Source organism: Tenrec ecaudatus, chromosome 1 (genome assembly GCF_050624435.1).
Source record: "Tenrec ecaudatus isolate mTenEca1 chromosome 1, mTenEca1.hap1, whole genome shotgun sequence".
Classification (NCBI taxonomy): Eukaryota; Metazoa; Chordata; class Mammalia; order Afrosoricida; family Tenrecidae; genus Tenrec; species Tenrec ecaudatus.
Genome location: NC_134530.1, coordinates 221,656,419 through 221,668,971, shown reverse-complemented (window position 1 = coordinate 221,668,971; position 12,553 = coordinate 221,656,419). Strand labels below are relative to the sequence as shown.

At 48.4% G+C, this 12,553-nt stretch overlaps 1 protein-coding gene across 1 annotated transcript; it reads right to left on the bottom strand.

Annotated features, from left to right (window-relative positions):
- Window positions 1–2,222: 2,222 nt before the first annotated feature.
- Window positions 2,223–11,499, bottom strand: LAX1 (lymphocyte transmembrane adaptor 1). Its single transcript, XM_075540540.1, has 5 exons — window positions 11,411–11,499; window positions 8,590–8,699; window positions 7,284–7,398; window positions 6,496–6,577; window positions 2,223–2,981 (listed from the first exon to the last, which is right to left on the bottom strand). Exons 1-5 carry the CDS (start codon window positions 11,497–11,499, stop codon window positions 2,223–2,225), a joined length of 1,155 nt encoding a protein of 384 aa, XP_075396655.1.
- Between the last annotated feature and the right edge of the window lie 1,054 nt (window positions 11,500–12,553).

Here is a 12,553-nt window from a genome sequence, read left to right as displayed (position 1 = left end):
TCCCTCTACGTTCCCAGTGTCACCACTCACACCACTGGTCCTGAAGGGATCATCTGCCCTGGATTTCCTGTGTTTCTGGTTCCTATCTGTACCAGTGTCCATCCTCTGGTCTAGCCAGACTTGCAAGGTAGAATTGGGATCATGATAGTGGGGGGTGGGGGGTGGGAGAAGCATTTAGGAACCAGAGGAAAGTTGTATTTTTCATTGTTGCTATAACACACCCTGACTGGCTCGTCTCCTCCCCAAGACCCCTCTGCAAGGGGATCTCCAGTGGCCTACGAATGGGCTTTGGGTCTCCACTCCGCACTACCCCCCTCATTCACTATGGTAAGATTTTTTTTTTGTTCTGATGATGCCTGATACCTGATCCCTTCAACACCTTGAAATTGCACAGGCTGGTGTGCTTCTTCTATGTGGGCTAGATGGCCGCCTGTTTACCTTCAAGCCTTTAAGACCCCAGATGCTATATCTTTTGTTAGCCGGGCACCATCAGCTTTCTTCGCCACATTTGCTTGTGCACCCCATTTGTCTTCAGCAATTGTATAATGGAGGTGAGCACACAATGATATTATTTTGTGCTCTTTGATGGCTGATAACTGATCCTTTCGGCACCTTGTGATCACACAGGCTGGAGAGATACCATATTTTTAATACTAAAAGAAGCAGTATCCAGAGGGACAGGGGGGGTATACGGGAATGTTTTATACTTTTTTCACCATTTCTTCATAAGCCAAAAACTTCTCTTAAAAAATTAGTCTGTTAAAAATAAAAAGCTTCATCCATGTTATTGAATGAACTAATACTTCTTTGATTGTAGCATGGCATTTTGAAACCAAGACGTAAGGGTTATGGGTGCTTGTTGCTATTGGGGTGTCATGGTCCCCAGGCCTCCCCAGGGCACAAAGCTAGGAAACATATATGCACGTACTAACCCATGCATGCACACAAAACACATTTATTTCCATATCTCTCTATCTGTATATTTCTCTTAAGATAAGGCTGAGTTCATATTGTATATCCCGACTCTAGTCTAGCGTAGTATGTAGCAGTTTGTGTAGCTACTCACCCGTTGAGGTCGCCTGAGTTATTTTCTAGTTTGGGGCAATTAATTATAAGTAAAATTGCTGCGAGTGTTAATCTACCAGTGTTTATGGGCACTGGTCCATGCCTAGCTGTGGAGTGGCAGGTGATATGGCAAGCGTGTGTTTAGGTTTATAAGCAGCTACCCAGTAGTTGTCCCAGGTTGCGGCTAACAGCCATGCAAACCAAGAGGAACTGGTGTTTGGTTATCTGCAGTTGTGTGTTTTTAAAAGTGGAAAGCGCCCATCCTTGACTTCGTCCTTCCTGTTATTTCTGCCTAGATTACAAAAATAATCTGTACTCTTGCTCTGCGGCGGGGTGTCAGTGAAGGCCAGGACTTCAGATGACTGTCTCCCCTGTGCACCGAGGGACTAGCCCATTTCTGATCTCCCAACAGCCCAACCAGGCAGATTGGGATAATAAACGACAACCCCTTACTTGATAAGAGTTGCTGTCTGCGGGCCAGAGATCCGAAGAGCCTTGCTAACATGCAAAGTGCACCAGACGGTGCGCTGTTGCAGATGCAGGTAGGTGACAATTTAGCACCTTATCATTTGATCTCCCTGATAATTCATTGCAATTTGATCTAGTTTGTGATATTTTCTGCTTTCATTTCCACTGAGGTTTTTATTTTGTTATTCTGTTTTACTTTGTTATTCTTGCTAGTTGTTTGGGGGTGTTTATTAACGTTTTCTACACATGAAATCCAGGATAGGTGACTTATAGCGCGTCACTGGATTACTGGTTCCTATGGACATGGCAGAGGGGGTTGCAGGGAAATGGGGAGCTAACAAGGGTGAGAACAAGAATGAGGAAAATGTGAAAATGTTCTAAGACTGTTTGTGATGAGTGTACAGCTCTTCTTAATATGATCCAACTATTGATACATGAGTTATATTTGGGGGTGGGGGGCGAATTGCTGTCTGGCCTCCCCAAGGCTCTGCTCTCTCTTAGCCTTTTCCCCCCTACTTCCCCCAGCCTCTTCTGAGCTCAACTGAATGAATCCACTGAGACACTAGAGTGGTCACAAGTCACCACTAGACTCTGCTGGCGGTGGATCCCACAGGATAAAGCACTCCACTCGGCTTTCCAGCTGGCTGGCTAAGTCTTGATTCATCAGGAAGGAGCCGTGTGCCCAGCCCTTACTCAGAGGCCCTGTCCCCTAGATTGGCAGGAAGTACGTTCTCATAGTCACTATTGTCCTCACTTGACGTCTCTTCTGGCTTCATCTGACTAGTCCCAGCCTCTGTCAATGTTTGAAAGGCCCCGTGATCCAAGAAAACAAGGGAGCCACCTGACTGCCTGGCAGGCTGGGGGTGGGATCCCAGAGCATCTGTCTCGCCCCCTGCACGGTCTGTGTTGAAAGGCGTCATCTCTGCCCCCACCTGCAGCTGGTTGCCACTGGCATCTGCAGCTGGGACATTTTCATAATCTCTGTAGCTCTGAAAGGTCATCCAGGGCTGCTCCCCTTGGGTGACTCCAACATCCAACTCTGACATGTTGACATAGTCATTTGACGTCTGAGAAGAACTTTCCTCATCACGAATGCTGGTTCCTGCAGACCAACATCTGGTGCAGTCGCTGGCAGCCGCACAACGCGCGTCTCTGTTTTCAGCAACGTCCAACTCCTGTGCACTTGGAAGGACAAAGAGGCTCCCGGGGGAGTTGGAAACTGTGTTCTCCACCATCTCTTCCGCTTTGGGCACATTGACATAATCCCTGGACTCCTCTGAAGAAATGCTCAAGTCATCCCTGGAAGCGTGGGCATTGATGTAATGTGCTGAGAGAGGGAGAGTGGCACACATCTGGGGCACCAAAGCGTTGTCATAGACATCCACTGGGTACCCCGCAGGACAGGCATGGGCCTCACGCACCTGGAGGGCATTGCCCGCTCGTGAGGGCTGTGGAGAAGAGGATGTGGTCAGTGGGGAGCAGGGGGTTAGTATTATGAACTGGAGACGCTGGGTGCGTGAGAGGCAGCGTGGCACAGTGGCTAAAGGTTCGGGCTTTGGTTCAGACTGAACCGAATCCCAGTCACACTACTTACTTTATGAAAGAGATTGTACAACTCATCCAATCTCTTAACCACATGCATAAAGTCAAATTAGTCTCCCCAGGTTATAATGTGGGGATAATCATAACAACATGGGAAGAGTTTTGTGAAGAGGAAATGGGTTACCAGTGTTACGGAGTGAATTATGTCTCCCTAAAAGGTGTGCTGGGAATCCTAACCCCTACCTCTATCCCAAATGGGAAAGGGTTATGTCTTGCTGTGTTATGTTAATAAAGCAAGCCAGGTCAGAGTGCAGTGTGTTTTGCGTTTAATCTCTTCTGAGAGAAAAGAGATTAAATAGCAAGAGGAGCAGAAGATAAATGACCAGCCATGTGACGCTCACCAGGGAGCAGAAGTTCAGAAGAGACAAGGACCTTCCTCCTGAGTGAACAGAGAGCCTTGCCCTGGAGCTGGCACCCTGGTTTTGGATTTCTGATCTCCTTCATTGTGAGAGATGAAATCTGTCTGTGAACGCCACTCACTTGTGACATTTCTGTTGGAGAAGCACCAGACCACAAAGACAGCTAGTGTTCGGAAACAAACAAACAAACAACACTTAAAAAAATAAAAGGCTTGCTATTAGCAGGTAGCTAACAAATGGGCTTAAATTATTACTGCATTTTTTGCAAACAACATGCCCACGCATATAACATTCATAGCAAGTGTGGTAGTTACATAATTTCATGTCAACTTGATAAATAAGTGCTGAGGTGGAGTCAATCAGGTCACAACCTGATGATGCCTCCTTGTGGGAGTGGCCTTCTCATGAGGATCCTGGGAACTTCCTCGCTTTCTCCCTGGAGGTGGGCCACACCTCTCTCAGCTTCACCTTCCTGCTGAGGAGCCACCCTCAGGGAGCTGGAGGAGTCATGTGGAGACCCACGCCAGCGCTAAGATGCTTCCACCACCACTGTGTCCACAAGACTTTCCACCCACTGACCTGTGATCTTCCTGCTTTTGGCGTCATTGCATGTGTTACGTGAGTCTGAAGTGGATTTATAGGCTGTTAGCGGACAGACATATGGGCTAATACCAGACTTATGGACTTGAACTGGACTGGGATGTATTCTTAATGTTCAATTAATCTTTGATGTAAAGCTCTTTCTTTTACACATGTGAGTGTCTCTGATTTTGTTTCTCTAGTCAACCCGGACTAACACAGCAAGCATAGGTGAGTACTGCCCCCAAACGGTTGAATGGCTTGAAAAATCAAGAAGAAGAACAACAAAACAACCTATAAGAGGCATATGTTATTGTGTGCAAATGTGACTTTGGCATTTAGGATGCTGGCTTGGTGTTTCTGGGCCTTCTGGCTTTTGAAGGAAAGTTGAAAATCTAGACTGTTAATATGAAATCTCAAGTTTTAGAAGTTGGCAACTTGTTTCAGATGCTCCCACAATCCAGATACTTGAAATATAAAGATATTTGAACTTATGTATTCATAGGCTTCAGTCAGTTTGGGACCTTGTGTCTAAATGCAAAATCCACTCAAACCCCACCTACATCCTGGAACGAGCATTAAAAAAACAGTTTTATTGGCCCCTTATCCACATATAGACTCCAGTAGCTCAATGATATCAAGAAGAGTGGTACAATCATTGCTGGAATGAGCTTTGCCAATGGAGTTTACTCTTCCTTGCCCTTAGCAGCCCCTCAGACTTACTACTCTGGGGACATCTGGACAGGCAGTAGCAGAGTGCAAAGAGCAGGATGCCCCGGAGGAGCAGGAAGCATAGGAATTGAACGTGACCTTCATTTGTATAAGCACAGTATTGTGTCTTTGTGGAAAACATCGATTTCCGTTCTGATATCGTGTCACGGAACACACTGGCCTGTCTTAAAGTTTCAGTATCACTGAACTTATCGGAGGATGACCACAAAACAGAGCCTGCTCCTGAACACACAAGCATGAGTTTCTCTAGGAAAAAGAGTGTACCCCAAAAAAGAAAAGAAGAAGAGTGTCCCACTCTTCAAAGTGGGCCCTCTGATACATGGTGCCTCCTCATGGAACCATGATCGGGTTCTTCCCTGGAAGCTGTTTGCGGAGCCAGATCATGAGACGCATGGGACTCTCGCTAGCTATCCTCTGAACCACAAAGAAGGCACGTGAAGCCTGGGAAGCACAAGGGTTAAGCACTAGTTTACTAACCGAAAGGTTGGGAGTTCGAACCCACCCCGCAGCTCCCTGGGAGAAAGCCATGGGGGATCTCTTCCTGTAAAGATGACAACATAGGAAACCCTGGGGTCACTGTGAGTTGAAATCAACTGGATGATCCCAAGTAAACACCCCCTCAAAGAACAGCTCTAGTTTGTTCATCATATTATAACTCAGCGACAGAGGAATGAATGACTGATGTCTCTTTCTGCAACTGAGGATAATCCACTGAAACCCACTGCCACTGAGTCCCTTTGGATTCATGGAAGATTGGAACAAAGACATGATAAGTTGCGTATCCACAGGAGTGCAAACATAGAGAGCCTGTGGGCACAGTAGAACCAAGCCTTATGCTTTCCAAGGCTGGAAAGCTTGATGGGAGCAGACCGTCTGTCTCATTTCTCTCCGGAAAGACTGAAGGCTGTTGAAAATCTGACACGGGCTCTTCTCTCATAGCAACACTGTAAGGCAAAAGTAGGACTGTCTCTGTGCGTTTCCGAGGTGATTACTCTTTATGTGAGTAGGAAGCCTTCTTTTTCTCCCGAGGAGCTAGCTACGGACAGTTTTGAACTGTTGGTCTTGTGGCTAGCAGCCCGACGCATTGCCACTGCGCTACCAGGTCTTGAATTCACAACAGCAACAAAACCAAACTCACAGCCACCGAGTCAACGCTGACTCATAGTGACCCTACAGGACAGGGTCAAACTGCCCGGTGAGTCCCCGAGACACCAGAGTAGAAATCCCTGTCTTTCTCCTGCAGAAGCAGCTGGTGGTTTCGAACTGCTGACCATGCAGATCCCAGCCCAATGAGTAACCACTATGCCCCCAGGTCTCCTCTCAGTCACAAAGCAGGTGCAAACGTGCTTGGAGCACCAACAGGCATGTTGCCCTACTCGGGTGCCTTCCTGGGGAGCCACCCCTCCTGTGGATAAGCAACTTATCACATCTTGGTTCCAATCTTCCCTTTTGGCGCTGACAGTATGTTATGGAATGCACATGTCCTGGTGTCTTTCTTAAAACCTCAAGGACTTGCTTTTATTTTTCGTAGTTTTCCATATTGGGTTATAGGGACATGTGAAAGGTACTGGGCAAAGGCCAAAGGACATCTTGATTATTGGCAGAGAAGCAAGATCTGAGACCCGCACTCCTTCATGTCAGCTCTCCGGCCAGAGACCTGGCCTTTCCTCCCAAGGGGGTCGCCTCTTACCAGATGCTCAGGGGTAGGGCTGTCAGAATTTCTGGACAGGAGACTCTCAGTACTGAAAATACGGATGTTCCTGGCGTGATGGCTTCCTGAAAGGATAGAACAGAGTGAGCCTCCTGAAGGCTGCATCCCAGAAAACCATCACTTCATGGGTGAAGCTTGCTTGTGAGGTGCCTGCTATCTTCAGCCCAAGGCCTCATGTCTGAGCTCAGAGGGTCAGGGCTACAATGATGACCTTTCAGGGACCTAGCACCCTCAGTGCCCCCAGCACTGGAAAGGCTGAAAAGAATGCTTCTGAGTGGTGGCCCGGTTCTCCTCACACCTAGACACTTCACTTCTCAGCCACCTTAACACCCACATTCACCCCAAACCAACTCACTGCCATGAGTCGGTGCCCACTCACTGCGACCCTATAGGACAGGCTAGAACTGCCCCCTGAGAGTTTCTGATGCAATTACTCTTTATGGGAGTAGAAAGCCCTGTCTTGTTCCTGGGGAGCGGCTGGTGGTTTTAAACACTGACCTTAACAGATAATCTTTACACCACTGGGCTCCTCTCCTTAAAATCCAGACAAAACCCAACCCCAAGCCCAGGCTGGTCTCCTCCTTCTGCAAAGCTCTCTAGGTCCCCGTGGGAGCTGCGCCTGGCACCCAGACTATCCTGTTTTCTTAGGTGCCCTCGGAGGGGCAGATAGGGCTGCCAGCTGAGAGGAAGTGGCTGCGGATGGGGGGAGAGGTGTGCTCCCCAGCATAAGTGTGCTGTCTTGGACTCGAGGCAGTAAGCACAAGGACTTACCTGGCTCTTCTTGCCTCTGAGGCAAGAAGTCATAAATGTTCTTGGATCTTTCTCTACGTTGAGGCAGGGTCAGCGAGGGTGTGACAGTCACTCGGAGGTAAGGAACTGGGGCTGGGGGGCAATAAGAGAGCTGGGGGTCAGGGCAGGAATCCACTGTACAGATTGTGGATTCTTGGGCATGGAATGGTCCCTGGAAATAACCCCCTCCTCTTGTATATATTATATAAAAATAAATTTCAGACTTGTCCCCATTTGAGCCAGACAAATTGAGGGACTTGGTGAATGGAAGCAGGGAGCAAAAAAATGGAGATAGAGAACTAATGATTTTCACAACCAAACTCAGGTCAACACTGGGCATTTGGGAGCTTTGGCTCAGAATCTTCAATGAGACCGATTTATCTAAAGATGGAGTGAATCATGATGAATTCGTCTCAACATAAGACACCCTGGTTCAATAGGTTGCCCCTGGAAAAGACCTGGGTGTGGGAAGTTTTCAAAACCAGCTACTGTCACTACACATGGACTCCAGGAACAGGAATGGGAATAGTGATACCATAAGGGTAGGGGAAAGATGGAGAGAGGAGGGGAGGAAGGGAGAACCTATCACAATGATTGACACATAACCACCCCCACCCCCAAAGGATGAACACCAGAAACCATGGGGGAAGGGAGACAGTGGTCAGTGTAAGATATGAGAATAATAATTTATAATTTATCAAGCAGTCATCAGGGTGGGTGGGGGAGGGGAGGGAAAAAAAGAGGAGCTGACACCAAGGGCTCAATAGAAAATAAATGTCTAGAAAAGAATGATGACAACATATGTACAGATATGCTTGATGCAAATGATGTATGGAGTGTTCTAAGAGTTGTGAGAGCCCCCAATAAAATGATCTTTCAATAAAAAGTAAAATAAAATAAAACCCAGCTACTATGGACTTGATTGCAACCCAAGGCGACCCATGCTCTTCGAAGCAGAACTGTGCTCCAAAGAGCTTTCCTGGCTGATTCTGCTTTGAAAGTGGGCTGTCAGGAACTTCTGCAGGGTTTCCCCTGGGTGGTCTGGAACTTCTAGCCTTGTGGTTAGTGGCTGAGCATATTAGCCAACTGCTCCACACAGGAATACCAGGAACAGGAGATGAGATAAAAAAAAAAAAAACCCAACCAAACCAAACCCACAGTCGTCTAGCTGATTCTGCCTCATAGTGACCCAACAGATATGGGGAGAAGAGCTCACTCAAGGTGGATTTTCAACGTCAGGCTTGGTTACGGATGCGTATCTAGCGTTTGGAACGGAAGACTTACCCCTCTTCCGTTTATTCCAGTTCCACAGGATGCAGACAGCTGCGATGATCAGGAGGGTGACCAGAAGTGCGGCAAACCCAGAGAAGATGCCAGGGCTCTGGTTGTCAGCCCTACGAGGAAAGCCAGCGCTGTCCTCCCAACACAGGAGCGGGAAGTGGGCAAGAAGCCTCCTTACAAGGAGCTCCAGCCCTGGGGGTTTGGAACTGACCAGATGAAGGAAGGAAAACCCAAGCTGGCAGGGATGCGGGGAGGGAAGGGAGTGTGAGTCTCTGAATAGTGACTTTGAGGAGAGAAAGGGGAAGGGACAAACCCCCTTCGAGTGCCTACTGTGAGCCAGGGCGTTAAATCCCAACTGACTTCATTTGTGTAACCAGCTCCTATCTCTCTCTGTTGTCAAGGAAGCCAAGTTTTAGACTCAGGAAGTTCAAAGAACTTATCAAGATCACACAGCTAGGAAGGGACCCAGATAAAATCTGACTCTGGATCTGTTTGGGCCCTAAGATCACGCTCTTTCTACGCCACCCTGCTGAACCCCAAACCTGCCAAGGCAAGCTCATCTGCCCTGCGTTTCCCCTCCTGGAGCTTCCTGGCTTTCCCGGAGGAGAGGAGCGGCTTGCCCAACTTCATAATCAGGGAGTGTCTTGGTTGCAGAGTCCAGCTGGCGTGACCTGGAGTCCCCTCCACCCACCTGCCCCAAGTGTGGAAATGGTCTCCAGGCAACGTTCTGTCTGGGTGCGGAATCGAGCCAACGCAAACACCCTGAACAAGTCCTGGGCCACCTGGCCGCTCCTCCGCAGGGCTGGGGTTCCTGCTGGCCTAGGCTCTGCTCTGTGCAGGAGGCTCAGAGGGCCCGCCCCAGAGGCCCTGCAGCAGCAAAACAGCAGCAGCCACACTGCCCCTAAGACAAGACAAGCCATCTGCAGGGAGCCTCTGGGAGGGTGTTTGTGCTCCTGAGAGCTAGGTTTGTTTACCCAACCTTCCACTTGACCTTTCCTTGAGGCTGCCAAACAGCCATCTCAAACCCAGACCTCCCACACAGGACTCCTGCTCTGCTCAGAGACACCGCTGCTCCGTCTAGTTTCCCATCAGCGACTAGCCTACAACCGTAAAGCCATCCTGAATGGCTCCTTCTCTTCCTCCTCTTCTTGTCAATCGGGGCGTGCTGTCCCTCTTCCTTGGTCATCTATCTGTCTCCAACCCAACCCCTTCTCAGCTCCACCCTGGTCCAAGCCCACCATGACTTCATTTGGGTCTTTCAAGAACCTCCCGAACTGGCCTCCGGGCTTCACTCTTGCCCCCGTCGTAAGCTTTACTTACATGTGCCCATGAGACCCTTGAGACAGGTCCTCAGAGCCACTTCCTAATTGTGGGTTCAGTCATCCCCCTCGTCTTGTGACCGTCATGGCTTCCCACGACACTTGGACTAAAGCTAATGGTCTCTACCTTATCAGGACACCGAAGCACCATAGGGTCTGGCTCCTGCCTGCCTTCTGACCTCATGTCCTACCACTTTGCACCTGGCTCCTGCCCTTTGGTCACCAGGACATCTTGCTGTCGCTTGCTCATGCCATGTACCACCCTGTCTCAGGGCTGCAGCTATGTCTGCCATGAGCCCTCTGCTTCCAGCACCGGTGGGTTCTGTCCCACATTTCACCCTGATCTCTTCTGAAATGGTACCTCCTCCAGCAGCCCTTCCTGACCACTCCTTCCTTTCAGCCTCCTACCCCAGCTCTGTGTAGATGCCTATTCTCCCCCATGCACCATCAGAACAAATGCCCTCAATTTAACACCAAGCAAAACAAATCATTAAACCTTAGCGCTTATGAAGGACTGATCTTATTATACAAGGGGGCTTCAAAAAGGTTGTGAATAAAGGAATAAAAAGATGATGGCATTTTCCCACCAACCTTTAGAAGCCCCCCCCCCTTTATCATCTGCCTCTCCCCCACTTGACTGGAAGCCTCAGCGGGTCAGAGACCAGTCTATCCTGTACCTGGTGCTGAAACAGGGTCTGGTTCTCAGAGGGGACCAGATAAACATTTGTTAAATGGCTGAGGGAGTCACTAAAGACATGATTGAACATAGAAATACTTGGGGGAGAGGGTGAACTGCAGGGTTCTGGAAACTTCTACAAATTCATTATCGATGCCCATGTCCACCTGCAAGTGTCATGTGCTCATATATCACGGTGATAAAACTCCCCCCCCCCAACTTTGACCATTTGGAAATATGTGCATGCATTGGATCAGACTCTTCTCATACCAGGGTTGCTAAAGGCTCAACTGCTGCTGGACTTCTTTTTGTTTGCATGAGATTAAAAGCTGTCACCGTAAAATTACACTCATGGTGCATTCTGTGAGATTTCATATCCTAAAGACATGGCTCAATTCCATTTTTCATTCCTGGCAAGTTTTTTTAAGCCCTGAAAGCCCATCTCTGGGGAAAATGGGCCTTTTGTTTCCATCACTCTGGGAGATTGCCTTTCTGAAGAGTGATTGGTGAGACCTGGGGTCGGAGAGACTGAGTCTGGCAACCAGGTTATTAGGGCTGGGGAAACCCAGCCAGTTGGACACATCACCCTAAGAAAATTCTGTGTTCTCACAGCTTTGCCTCGGCTCGGACAATTCCCGCCTCCTCAATACCCACTCCTGTCCTCCTAGCATCCCTGAGAAAACTTCTCTGAACCAAGACTTTGGTGGTCTCCATGGACCTCAGCCAGATTGAGAGGAGGGGCGGCACTGTTGTGCCAGAAGCCCCCAGGCTGTTCAGGATGCTGGGTCTAAATCAGAGGCTGGTGGGGCTCACCTCCCAAATCACTCACCCATCTGGGCTGCCGGGAGTCACTGGAAGAGCATTGGGTTCCACAGTCATTCTTTCGAGTCCTGAAAGGGCTGGGGTGATATGATCCATGGCCATATGGACCTCACGATGGTCCCTCGGCTCAGTTTCTCCTTCTGTTTCCTCTTGGGCATAATCAGTTGGCCAGCACACCTATCACCTGTCCTGGCTCTTCCTGGGTTGCTGACCCCGTAGGAGAAAAGGCAAATTGGTTTGTAGTGTGCATATAATCATGTGTGATATAATTTGCTAGTAGATAATATAACACAATTAGATAAAGTCTTCTCCTCTCCATGTCTTTGAAACACGCACCAACTCCAAATTTTTACCCTTAGGATTTCTTGTGCTGAAATGTTTATTGACTGCAGTCTTGGTACCGCAAGCCTTTTGTTGTTTTCTTTCTTTTTTTTTTTTAAACAATTTATTGGGGCTCATACAATTCTTATCACAGTTCATACATATACATACATCAATCGTATAAAGCACATCTGTGCAGTCTTTGCCCTAATCATTTTTTCTCCTCTTTTCTTTTTTTACATTTTATTAGGGACTCCAACAACTCTTACCACAATCCATACATATACATACATCAATTGTATAAAGCACATCCACACATTCCCCGCCCCTGTTTTCTTTCTTTTTAAAGTTCCCCCCAACACCTGTTTTTCTTTCTAGAAAAATCTCTACCTTGTCTATAAATAAAAGTCTTCTGGTTTTGTTTCTTTCATTCATAAGCTCTCAACCTTTCTTGCTAGAATGCGCCCCCTCCTCCTGCCCCCACTGACAAACTCCCTACCTTGTCCCTGCCCTTGAAATGTCAGGTTGAATTGACCCAAAACAGGAAAACCACTGATTGGTTCTACCTGGATGCGGTAGGAGCTGGTCCTGGTGCTTTGCTCAGGAGGGAGGCCGCTCAAGGACAATCCATGGTCTTTGCCTTCCTGGGAGAGCTTGAGTGACACAGCAGTGGGTGGGGGGTTGCCAGGAGCCCCAGGAGAGCCTCCGTGAGAAGCTAATCCTACCCCATCTGCTCTGCTCTTGCCCCGCCTTCTGCCGGAATGGAAATAGACAGTCAGTCACAGGAAATGTGCTAATGAAGCGTGGGGCACAGGAAATGCTGCTGAGC

Bases quoted from the DNA above. Each gene is read 5' to 3' on its own strand.
- LAX1 (XM_075540540.1), bottom strand. From the start codon at position 11,499: ATGGATCATATCACCCCAGCCCTTTCAGGACTCGAAAGAATGACTGTG. The intron at 8,700-11,410 runs GTGAGTGATTTG...CTTTCCTCGTAG, and splicing joins ACTCCCGGCAGCCCAGATGG to GGCTGACAACCAGAGCCCTG. The intron at 6,578-7,283 runs GTCCTTGTGCTT...CCTTTCAGGAAG, and splicing joins AGGCAAGAAGAGCCAGGTAA to CCATCACGCCAGGAACATCC.